At 42.1% G+C, this 13,141-nt stretch overlaps 1 protein-coding gene across 1 annotated transcript in view; it reads right to left on the bottom strand.

Moving 5' to 3' along the window:
* ptprfa (protein tyrosine phosphatase receptor type Fa) overlaps positions 1-13,141 on the bottom strand; it is a gene marked incomplete at both ends in the record, with an annotated part of 258,404 nt that overhangs the window by 44,207 nt on the left and 201,056 nt on the right. Inside the window, one exon of the mRNA XM_083887919.1 lies at positions 521-630. Within this exon, the coding sequence (XP_083744045.1) occupies positions 521-630 (110 nt within the window). The remainder of the gene's footprint in view (positions 1-520; positions 631-13,141) is intronic.

Genomic DNA, 13,141 nt, shown 5'->3' with positions numbered 1-13,141 from the left:
TGAATCGAGACGGTCCCACGGTGAGTTAAGTTCAGAGGAGCGGCTACGTGATGCATTCAGTGACCCTGGTAAATGGAACAATCGGGTGACTTTGTGAAACAAAATTAACACCAAAGCCTGATTTATGAACTTGCTCAACACTAATAATAGTTCACATTTTGTTGCACAGTGTGATCATCGTCGTCGTCATTATCTCCACAAAGATGTTTTCAACTTACGTTTTTCTCCAAAAGTCAAACTCGAACTCTCTTCCACGATCAGATCCATCCGTTATTAAAAAAGAACGCGCCAACGTCTCACGACTCATTAAGTTCTGCCGAGCGACAATTATCAGAAAGTGTGGAGTGATGGAGGATACGTCAGACGTTAATGAGCCTCAGCTGCCGTTATCACACAGAGGAAAGAAACCCTCGAGGCAAAGACGTCGCAGTGGAAACCAGAAAATACAACATCTTTTTTTTTTCAAATGACCCAAAGATTTAAAGTGAGATGATGTTTTTTTGTGTGTTTGTGTCCTTACCTTGTGTCTGGTAGTTGAGTCGTCTCATCTCCACAGGGTCTGAGGAATGGGCCAGCAGCGAGTCCTTGACCCCGGCCATGTGCTCGTCTTTGGCCGGACACGTTCTTTTCCTGGGATAAAAGGAAGAGGAAGCAATGACGAACAAAAACGATGTCTGGGTGAGCAACGGTGACTTTTGTTTTGGTGTGGTATCACAAAAAAAAAAAAGGAAATCTGGGGTGAATTCCAATTCCTTTGCTTAACCCTCAATCTCAAAAATGTGCGCTCCCTCTAGTGCAAGTGCTGTCCCGATTCTCAGAAAAAATTAAGTTGAGGGGCGAGTTTAAGGGCTGTATCGCCCTCAATATTGAGATTTTCCGGCACCACCCTTGGGAGTAAGGGCTACCCAGAATGCATTGCGTGTTTTGCCATAACAAAGATGGCGCCGAAAGCAGCGAAACGAGTAAAAATTAAGTATTTTCTTGACAAACGGATCGTAATAAATAATCCTGACGTAAACGTGTTCTTCTTCTTCTTCTCTTTTGGAGTCGACAGACTGGACGCAGCTTTCGCGTTATTCTGCCCTCTACAGTCTGAAGACGTATCTGCATTTAAGGGGTGTCCCATTTCTAAGTGACAAAATAACCCTCAACACTTGGTTTTGAGGGCCAGTTAAGATTAAGGGTTGAGCTTGAGGGTTAAGATAGGAATTGGAATTGGCCCCTGATCAGTTTTGATCAATTTTAACTTCTTCAGTGTCTTGTGGTAGGTAAGGAAGCAACGACAAAGCGTATACTTTGAATGAATGAATGAATGAAATGACCTGCCGAACCTGTAGAATTAATCAAACAACCCAGAATATCAACAAGAATCCCACAAAACCAAAAGTAAAATGTCGAAAAGCAACAAATAAATCCGACAAAAACAAAACACCACCAGTACACAATCAATCCTGGATGTCAGCACTTCACTGAATATCATATATTTTCCTCGGAGATGTTAAGTCGTACAACGCAACAGTGACAAACATTTCACTGCTGTGTACTGACTTAAAATATGAGCTTAAAAGTAACGTAAACAAGTGAAAACAATCAAGAATTGGTGTTTTGTACGTGGAAGAAACAAAGCAGTGTCGTCTGCGAAGAGGTTCATCCAACAAGTGGAAAAGGTGATTTGCTGTGTGTGTGTGTGTGTGTGTGTGAGAGATGTGAGGAAATGGAGCTTTATGCTAAAGACGGTGATTCTTCTAAATGTGAATTGTGTCCCCCCCTGCTGGGCCGTGAAGGTACTGCAGATAAGAGGTGATAAAATGAAAAAGTTGATTTACTGTTTGTGAGAAATGACATTTTGAGCTTTATGCAACTGACCGATTTTCTTCCGCACCATTAAATAACTTTAATTTTCAGTTTTATAATCAAGATTTTAATGATCGTTAAATATTTTGAGCATAATCCTAAGTAAAATCAACAAATAGACAAAACTGAAGACAGATATGATTCACAACTAAACTTAACTTTTCACATTAATAGTATGTACTGTACATATGCAGGGGCCTGATTTAGAGTTAATAATATTCACTCTATATTATATGTTTTTTATGAAGTAAAAGCTACACAAGTTGGTATTTTTCAATAGGGCTAAACAATTTTGAATAAATATCTTTTTTGTTACATTATTATTCTCATTTTCATTCACAATAAAATGATTATTGTGTGATATTTGTGCTGATCTGTGAGAGTATATTTTTACTCAAATTTTGGGCTTTAAGAAATATTGTTCACGCCTAATTTTCAGTATCAGAAAAAACCCATTTGAGGAGAAAATTTAAAGGCGCCATATGTAAGAATGTGGCCAAAAACGGTTACTACACTCAAATTCAAAATACAGAGGTCTTTTAGGTTTGGTTTTCTCCGCCAGACGGCAAACATAAACATGATTTGCAGTCTGCAAAAATGTTTTTAATGTGAATATTTGTACTGTACTGTTGTTGTTGGTGAGTTCAGTTTGTTATATGAACATTATTCCTGAGTCTCTGTGACATATTAGGAGGGTTTTAGGGCCAGTTGCTTTAGATTTATTACATAACGCACCTTTAAATCACACCAGCGTGGTTTAGCGATGTATCGACTACTCCAAAACCTCCCTTTAGCGCATTAGCACATATCCGATAACTACTCTTTTGGCTTGTTTATTTTCCTTCTTTATGAGTTCATCTCTCTGTTTACTTAGTTCCTTTCTTTAATAATAAAAACAACAAGTTTCCATCATTCTCCGTCCTCCAAATCATCAGGTAAACTGAGGTTTTGGCCACAGCTGCTGCTGCTGCTGCTGCTGATCTTATCATCACATTTCATTTGTACGATCTGCTGGTTAGTTCGGTTTTTTTCCGGTGTGTGTGTGTGTGTGTGTGTGTGAAACTTTCCTATCGTGACGGCAGCTGGTTGCTACGGCAACAAAAGACACCTTTTTTAAATATATATTTTTTTTGAATCATTAGATGGTTGTCCAGGCATCAGTTTGTATGTATTAGTGATGAAGAGAGTGCATACAGTATATATATATATGAGGCATGTCAGGTGGATGAGAAAGGTCAAGACTGGAGTTTTCCGTGTGTGTGTGTGAGTGTGTGTGTGTGTGTGTGTGTGTGTGTGTGAGGCGCTGAGATGTGAAGGAACCACTGAGGGAGGGTCATTCGGAGGGGAAGCTCCACAACACAACGGCACAAAACGCAACTCAAAACAAACAAATGGACCGCTACAGCACACACACACACACACACACACACACACGCTCAGCCGGAGCTGTCAGCCTGAACCTGACGCGTGAAAGAGCATAAAGCCTGAAGACAGCTCAGAGAAGCTGGCACGACTGCGGGGAAATGTAACAGAAACAATGAGCACCTGTCACTTCTCATCTCACCGCCGCTGCGAGGGAAAAAAGCCGACAGCGGCGAAGGCAAGAGATGGTGCAGAGACAGACGTGAGGGGTTGGTGGGTGGGTTAGGAACAGACCGAGACACTAACCTTTCTTGTTTGCTGCATCCACAGAACGCAGGGCAGGCAGTGAGGGGATGAACAGAGCAGCACACAGAGAGAGAGAGAGACCGGAGATTAATTTACAGGTTGTCAGCAGCAGCAGGACCACAACCGCACAGTGTGAACGCCATTCACAGCGTCTTTGGAACTGATCCACAGTCGGCTTCGATATCCCGCTCCTCGCGGAGTTCACCTCATCAACTCTGTGAGATTTAAAGCTCACATAGAGTGGTCCTGTTGCACATATATGTTGGTTATGGAGGTCTACTTACATACATTAACATGTTTTTATGGTCAAAAACCTCCTAGTTGCTGTAAACGAGCCGATAGAAATCCTCTTTTCTGACGGTGTTCCCCAGCCGCGACATTTGAGACTCTCTCACCCAGAAGACAGAGTCTTGTGATTGGCCAGTAACCGATGTTTACGTAACCGGACCGGGTTCGGAGCGGGATCTCGCTGAGCCCGAGATTACAATAAAACACAACGTTCTCAGCAGTGGCAGAACTGTTTGTTTCGAAACTTCAGGGCTTCATAAACAAGGTAATGACGCAGATACACACCAAAAAAACAGCGTTAATTGGAACTTCCGTTCTAGGTCCACTTTAAAGTACAGTGGTATGCTAAAAGTTTGGGCACCCCTGTAAATTTTCATGATTTTCCTTTATAAATTATTGGTTGTTTGAATAAGAAATTTCAGTTAAAAGAATAGTTCGGAATTTTGGACATAAGACCTATTTTCCAACTCGTGTGATGGAAACGTCTGGAGACATTTTCAAGAAATTTCATTCAGTTCTTCTAGTTGCCGAGTTCGCTGGTGCTATGGCTAGGGCAAGTCGATGGTACCTGCTAGCATGGCACTAGAATACTTAGAAAACTACTGTCATACTTCCTGTTAGGCTATGGCTATAGCGGACTGATTCCGCTGCTGCTGAGAAAGTAGTCCCTCAAAAATGGATGATTCATGCGATGCGATTGTTTCAAATATCATTCTATCAACAGAGATATGTACATCGATAGTCTGCCGTTGAAGAACTGAATGAAATGTCTTGAAAACGTCTCCAGACCACACCGGCTGAGTTGGAAAATAGGTCTTATGTCCAAAATTCCGAACTATCCCGTTAAATATATCATATATAGGAGACAGTGATATTTGAGAAATGAAATAAACCTTATTCCAAAATGAAGCTGGCTTGTCCAAATGTGCTTTAGCAAACCTCAAGCGACTCTGTTTGTGACGGGTGCAGAGAAAAGGCTTTTTCTGCATTACTCTTCCATACAGCATCGCCTTGTGTAAAGTGCGCTGAATAGTTGAACGACGCACAGTGACACCATCTGCAGCAAGATGATGTTGTCGGTCTTTGGAGCTGGTCTGTGGGTTGACTGTGACCTTTTTGTAAAGGATCCACCTGAAACCCTTTTGGAGGTTTCCACCCGGAACCCCTTTAAAATCCTTTATTCAGGAAAGTGGTTTTAAAGGGTTCTCTGGATCAAAATGGTTCTTACTGGAACCATAAGTGTTACCAAGAACCCTTGAAAAACTATTTCTTCGGGAAATGGTTCCAGGTAGAACCTCAGCCCTTGTAGAAGGACAATTTTGGAACCCTTATTCCTAAGAGTGTAAAATTGAAACTGCATATTTTTGGACTGTGGGAGGAAGCCGGAGTACGTGGAGAAAACCTACTCGCACGCAGATGCTAACTCCACACAGGAAAGGCCTCGGTCAAAGGCAACAATGCTAACAAATATCTTTGTAGCCGTTACCGAACACACTCATGGATCCTGAATCTCAGTCCTTATTGAGGCTTCTCTCTAACCTTTAGTTTTTCTACACGTTGCAGCATCTCAACCTGTTCCTGAACCTGAAGCAAAGAAAAGTTCACGTCTGAAGTGAAATTTTTGAGTAAATACGGGCAACTTTTCCCCAAAGTAGTCGGCATAAAGACTCTTAACTGCCAGCGAGCATATTCATCCAGTACAAAGGTGTTTTTATTGTTTTTGTATACAATATTGATTTTAATTGCTGTCTCAGCTGCAGGAAATAATAAGCACTTCAATTTTAATGCAACTATAGGTCGATCTCCTTGTTATTATAAACCATGTTTAGATGTGCTTAAATTTAACAGGGTAACAGAAAAAAACGCAGAAGGACGAATTGGGGGTTTATAAGAAAGGTGTTGTTTGTGTATTTTTGATGCAACGCTGACATTTTCATTGCTTTGTGTGTATTTACTACAGACAGTGGAGAGATAATGTGTTTCCTCTGTTAAAAGATGGAAAAGAAAATCCTGTTTGCAGCTGGAGTTGTTTGTCAAAAATGGAGATCAGCGTGACACGGTTTGAGCTCCAGGCCCCGAGACGTGAACGTGACTGGTGTTTTGTTTGGAACGGTTCAACCACAGATCACTCAGATCTGAGTGAAACTTTGAGTTTTCAGTTGTTTAAATTGTTCTTTTCAAAGTATATTATGGTTTTTTGGCTCCTCGGCTTCTGCGTTGCAAGTCACACACAGCTTGTGGTCTTCTTCTTCGGCCAACATTTATGTAGATTTGTGTCTGTTTTTACGGAACTCTGTCGCTGATGACGTTTGGGCTTTTTTGAGCTACAGCAGCTAAGTTGGTGTCCTGGACCCTTAATATAGTGGCCTTACACGTATAAATTAAGTGCCAACTGTTGTTTGTTAAAAACCTATTATATATTGCTGTTTTAATCATTTAACACCTCGAAATGTCATCTGGAACCATAAAAGAGCTAGAAAATGTCCTGTAACTAAGTGCTTTTGCCCATTTTTCCTGAATAATTATCAATATCTGGCAGTTGTTTACAATTTACTGCATGTTAAAGTAGTGCGTTGACAATTTAGTTAATTAGTTGAACATGAACACCAGATTGTGCGTGTTGTTTTTGTCTCAATGTACAAAAACAGGCCCAAGAAATTACAAACTATTTACATGCGTTTTTCCAACTTTTTCCTCTCTGGTGACAAAGACGCTGATTCGCCGGTTTCCTGCAACAGCCAGGAAGTAATTATTGCAATAACCACACATTGGCTTTGACGTGCAACTTCACAGCTTTCAAAAAACGTAGGCATTTGTCCGATAGCACAAACCGTTGCGTAATTACGGTGATGCAAAGTGTGCGAACGTGTCGTTTTTTGCGATTCGCTCGGTGTTATAGGGTTAAAACACTTTGATTGGCGTATCTAGCCATTATTTCTCTTTTATTCTCTCAGATCTATTCTTTGCATAATATGGCACATGTTACTGGAGTCACATCGACATCTGTGAAGTGATGCTTTTCACATTGACTCTGTTATGTAGCCTCGCTTGCTTACCCTCCAGCAGCCACTTCCAGCAGCAGCAGCCACTTCCAGCAGCTGACACTCGTCACGAGGGATACTACCCACACGTCACCTAAAAACCGAAGCTAAGTTGTCTTTCTAGCTTATCCATAGTAGTCTGTAAACAAGTGCAGTACTCTCCCTCTGAGCCGGGTGCAAACAGCCTAGCTTAGCACATTTACTAGCAATGGCTTCTTTCTCTCTCTCCCACTCTCCTGCTCCCTCTTGCTCCCCTGCTCTGTCGTGTGCTCAGTGCTCGATGTTTAGTTACTCCTCTGCCTCATTTAGCGGTAATGGTATGTGTATTAAATGTAGTATGTTTCTGGACATGGAGGCGAGGATTAGCCAGCTAGAAGCGCGGCTCCGCACTGTAGAAGCTAGTCCTTTAGTCGCTAGCATTAGCTATCCTTCGCCTAGGAGTGCGAGCCCGGTAGCAACCGCAGCAGCAACTGCAGCCACCGCTACATCACAGTTAGCTACAGCCCCCTCAGTAGTTCCCGAGCAGCCGGGAAATCAGGGAGAGTGGGTGACTGTCCGCGGTGGGAAGCGTAGCTCTAAACCGAAGCCCCCGGCTAGCCACCGGCCGACCCACGTTTCGAACACATTTTCCCCACTCAGCGACACACCCGCTGAGGAAACGACTCTAGTTATCGGTGACTCTATTTTACGGAACGTAAAGTTTTCGACTCCAGCGACCACAGTCTGTTGCATTCCTGGGGCCAGAGCGGGCGACATCGAATCTCATTTAAAACTGCTGGCTAAAGCTAATCGTAGGTTCAATAAAATCGTTATTCACGTCGGCAGCAACGACATTCGGCTTCGCCAGTCGGAGGTCACTAAAATTAATGTGGAGTCGGTGTGTACATATGCCAAGACGATGTCGGACACCGTATGTTTCTCTGGACCTCTGCCAAATAGAACGAGTGATGACATGTATAGTCGCATGCTATCATTCAACAGCTGGCTGTCAAGGTGGTGCCCTAACAATAACGTGGGCTTCACACAGAACTGGCAAAGTTTTTGGGGAAAACCTGGTCTTATTAGACGGGATGGTGTTCATCCCACTCTGGATGGAGCTTCCCTCCTTTCCAGAAATATGACAACGTTTATTAGAACCAAAACGTGACAACAAGCAGTCGGGACCAGGAAACAGAGTTGCAGTTTAACACGCTTCTCTGTGCTCCCACTCGTTCAGTCGCCCCCTATAGATAATGACTATGCTATATATAAAGATAAAGCTATATATGAACATAGATTTAGGATTAACACAGTGTCTGCCTCTAGGGCTCCATACATTAGACAGTCACGGAGAAACAGGAGAGGAGTCATTCATAGTAACCTTGTTAGAATAAACACGAGGACATTCTCCGAGCCGAGAACGAACAGTTTTAAGTGTGGTTTGTTAAATATTCGCTCTCTCCGCTCAAAAGCGTTGCTTGTGAATGAACTGATACACGAACAGGATTTTGACTTGCTCTGCTTAACAGAAACATGGCTTCAAGTGAATGATTATGTATCTATAAACGAAGCAACGCCTCCTTCCCACACCAATGTTCATACCCCTAGAGGAAATGGCAGAGGTGGAGGGGTCGCAGCTATATCTGACTGTACACTTTCGCTCACCTCTCGACCCACGTGTACTTATGAATCATTTGAGCACCTTACTCTAAGTTTGTTAGACTCAAGTATTAAACAGAATAACAGACTCCAGCTTATCGTTGTATACCGACCACCGAACTCCTACTCCGACTTTTTAAGTGATTTTGCAGATTTTTTATCTGATTTAGTTCTCTGTTCAGATAAAATCATCATAGTAGGTGATTTTAATATTCATGTGGACGTAGCCAATAATAGTCTTGGCTCGTCTTTTAAAGCTTTGCTTGAATCAATTGGCTTCAAGCAGCAGGTTAACAAACCAACACATCGTTATGGACACACACTTGACCTTATCTTGACGTATGGTATTGACATACGTAACTTGGTAGTATTTGATGAGAATCCTTTGATATCGGACCATTGTCTGATCTCATTCAAGGTTGTACTTACTAATGTTACTGATCCTAAACAGCAGCATTATTACAGTCGCTGTTTATCCGACAGTTCAGTTGAAAAATTCACTGAACAGCTCTCGTCTGCCCTCCAGCCATGTTTTATCACAGAGGATGACTATAGAAACATCTCTCCCACGGAACTTAATGGAATAGTGGATAACACAAATTTAACCTTGCAAACAGTTCTAAACACTGTTGCTCCTCTTAAGAGAAAGGTTATCACCCGGGACAAGTCTGCCCCATGGTACACAGCCCAAACTCGAGCGTTAAAGCTCAGTACACGGAAGTTAGAAAGAACGTGGCGTTCCACACATAATGACAGTCACTATGTCTTGTGGAAGAACAGTTTTGATATATATAAAAAAGCTCTTAGACATGCAAGAACTTCTTATTACTCAGAGTTAATAGAGAAAAATAAGAGCAACCCCAGGTTCCTTTTCAGCACTGTAGCCAGGCTGACAGAGAGCCATGATACAACGAATCCATCGATCCCTCGATCGCTGAGTAGTAATGACTTTATAACATTTTTTAACGATAAGATAGAAACGATCAGAGATAGAATTACCAACCAGTTTAGTACAGCGAGCCTAGACTTAACTGCGGCTCCAGCTTTACATGTATTGAATCATTTTATTCCTATAAGCCTCCGGGAGCTGACCTCACTGGTCTCCTCCTCTAAACTAACTACATGTCAGTTGGACCCTATACCAGCTAGACTCCTTAGAGAGGCTCTACCACAAGTTGGAAATATTTTACTAGATCAAATAAATATGTCTTTACTGAGCGGCTGTGTCCCAAAGGCCTTTAAGATGGCAGTAATTAAGCCATTACTTAAAAAGCCTTCTCTCGACAGTAGCATTCTGAGTAACTATAGACCGATCTCAAACCTTCCTTTTATTTCAAAGATTTTAGAAAAAGCTGCAGCCACACAGTTGTGTAATCACCTGTGTAGCAATAATGTATTTGAAAAGTTCCAGTCTGGGTTTAGAACCCACCACAGTACAGAGACTGCACTACTTAGAGTAAAAGATGATATTCTTATGGCCTCTGAAAAAGGACTGGCTTCTATACTGGTTCTGTTGGATCTCAGTGCAGCATTTGATACTATAGATCATGAGATCCTGCTACATAGACTAGAACAAGACGTTGGGATTAGAGGATCGGCACTTGTCTGGTTCAAGTCCTATTTATCGGACAGATTTCAGTTTGTTAGTGTAAACGAGGAATCCTCCATACTCACTAAGGTTAACTACGGAGTTCCTCAGGGTTCTGTGCTTGGACCTATTCTTTTTACCCTGTACATGCTGCCATTAGGCAACATTATCAGGAAACACAACATAGATTTTCATTGTTATGCAGATGACACTCAGCTATATGTATCTGCACGACCGGACGACCCAAACCCATCTATTAAACTCCAGGATTGTCTCATAGACATACAGACGTGGATGACTCGTAATTTTCTGATGCTTAACACAGAAAAAACTGAGGTCATGGTCCTTGGGCCAAAAGATATAAGAGCAGCACTTGGAGCTCTAAACCTAGGCAGTAACACTCCAGTCCCTTGCACTACAGTAAGGAACCTAGGAGTCCTGTTTGACCAGGATTTATCGCTGGATGAACATATTAAGCATATATGTAGAACAGCCTTCTTCCACCTTCGCAACATCAAGACAATTAGAAATATTATATCAAGACAAGACTCTGAGAAACTTATCCACGCCTTTATAACCTCTAGACTGGATTACTGTAACTCCTTACTGTCTGGATGTCCTAGTAAGTCCCTGAGAAGCCTTCAACTGGTCCAGAACGCAGCAGCACGGATACTGACTCGAACCAGACGACGTGACCATATAACTCCTGTCCTGGCTTCTCTTCACTGGCTCCCAGTGAAAAGTAGAATCGATTTTAAAATACTTTTACTTACATACAAGGCCCTGAACAATCAGGCACCTTCTTACATTTGTGACTTAATCACTTTATATCAGCCGAATAGACCGCTGCGCTCCTTGAACTCAGGTCTACTGGTTATTCCTAAAATAACTAGAAGTAGAATCGGTGGTAGAACATTTAGCTACCAGGCTCCTCTCCTGTGGAACCAACTTCCGCTTTCAGTCAGACAGTCTGACTCGGTCTCTGCCTTTAAGGTGAGACTGAAAACCTACCTTTTTAACATAGCCTATAATCGAAGCTAGATCAGGTAGTCCTGATTAGAATAGTCTATCTTATGCTGCCATAGGCTTAGACTGCTGGGGGAATTTCCCATCATGCACTTAGAATGAGCACACAGACTTTGCACGAGCCGCACTTTCTCTACCCCGTCCTCGATTTTTCATCCCTCACCACTTACCTGATGTACCCCCATGAGATGTAGCACATAAATCTACATATAGCACATCTTTAACTGATTTTAATCTCTTACAGTTCTGCTGACACCAGTGAACGACATGAGGTCAGGACAGGAAAGAAGACTCCGTCATCCTCAAGTCTCTGACCACAACAGTCTTCACTACAGGCTGTGATAAACCCAGTGATCCAGATGATCCTGGCATTTAAAGACTTTTTTCTTTTTTTTTTCACTTTTTATTCTTGTCATTGTGTATTGTATGTTTTGGGTAACATCTACTGCACGTCTGTCCGTCCAGGGAGTGGATCCCTCACCTGTGGTTCTCCCTAAGGTTTCTACCCTTTTTCCCTTTTACAAGGGTTTTTTTCCCTGGTAGTTTTTCCTTACCCTGGTCGAAGGTCTAAGGACAGAGGATGTTACCAACCCTGTGAAGTCCCGTGAGACAAACTATGTTTTGTAAACTGTGGGCTATATAAATAAAGATTGATTGATTGATTGATTGATTGATTTGTGGTGAACGGCAGCACAAAACATGATTCATTACCAGGATTATTATCGCCCTATTTTCTTCACTTCTGCCAAAGCTACGCAAGTCTGTAAAAAAAACAAAACATATAAAACTTCTTTAAAAATCAATTTCAATTTTGAATACTGTCAAGATTTCCAAGTATAATGTTCCTCGTGTGTATAGATAGATAAAGAAAACAACCAATCCAATACGTTTTTGACTGGATCTGTTTCCAGTAAATCACAGCCCAGCAGCCGCTTTGATTCTCTCACAATGAGTCAAAAAAAAGCTGACTTTTGGATTACACCACGCGCCCATAATTCAACTCTCGCACACTCCATATTCCAAAAGTGATGGATTACGCAACTCGCGCAAAAAACACTCTTTCAGCTCGGAGAGTAAATTTTCACAGTCACCGAAAAATAAATAGGAAAAAAAAAAAACTCACTGCCTGCCTGGAAGATATGAAAAAAACACAGTGTGCACATTATTATACTGCATGTGCAGGGCCATGTTGGTAATAATGTCATCAAAATAAAAGATGGAAAACGTTGGTCGAGAAGAGCGAGAGAGAGACTTCAGATGGAGATTCATTCATTCATCGCAGACAAATGAAGAAACAGTCGTCCATATGGACGTCGCCGTCAGCTCCGGCAGCAGCTCCAGATGTTTCATCCGAGCCGAGGCAGCACGAGGCCAACTGTTCGCCTGTAAAACGCGAGGCCACGGGGCTGAACTGATGGAGACTTGCTCCCATATGCCACGGAGGACCTTTGGCCCCCCGGGGCCCCAGGGGCCCAAACTCAGCCCTCGACCAAACTCAGCGTCTTCTGTTCTCGTCATCTGGAGAAAATGCTGCGGGTCTCTCCGATCACTCAGATACGAGGAGGAACATAATGAGCCGACGATGCCTTCAAGGTCCGCTCTCAAACTATCGCTGTTGTCTTTTATGACAGATGTCATAAAGAGAGCGTTTATATATTGCTGAAAAAAAGCCATTCCTCTTTGCAGAGAGTGATCATTTTTATGTCATATTGATCAAACTTACAGAAGTTTTTCTAATAAATGAGAGGACGTCTCACTTTTATCAACAAGACTGATTTGGTTTTCACACACAGGCAATTTAAATATCCACAGAGGAAATCACTCTGAAGTCAGCCATCACTGTTTTCATGATAAAACCTTTAGTTCTTTACCACACCCTTACTGTGTGGGGATGGAGATAAAATGAATCTTCTTCAACACAGTCCAAAGTCCTTCACTGCAGCTCAAAGCTCTTCAATACAGCTTAAACTTCTCCACCCAGCTGCTTTATTGTCTCCTCAGTCTCTTTATAAAAGTTCTCCTTCAGTCTCTTCCTCAT

Source organism: Microchirus variegatus (assembly GCF_963457635.1).
Source record: "Microchirus variegatus genome assembly, chromosome: 4".
NCBI classification, from domain to species: domain Eukaryota; kingdom Metazoa; phylum Chordata; class Actinopteri; order Pleuronectiformes; family Soleidae; genus Microchirus; species Microchirus variegatus.
The sequence above is the reverse complement of the archived record's forward strand: the minus strand, read 5'-3'. Positions and strand labels throughout refer to the sequence as shown.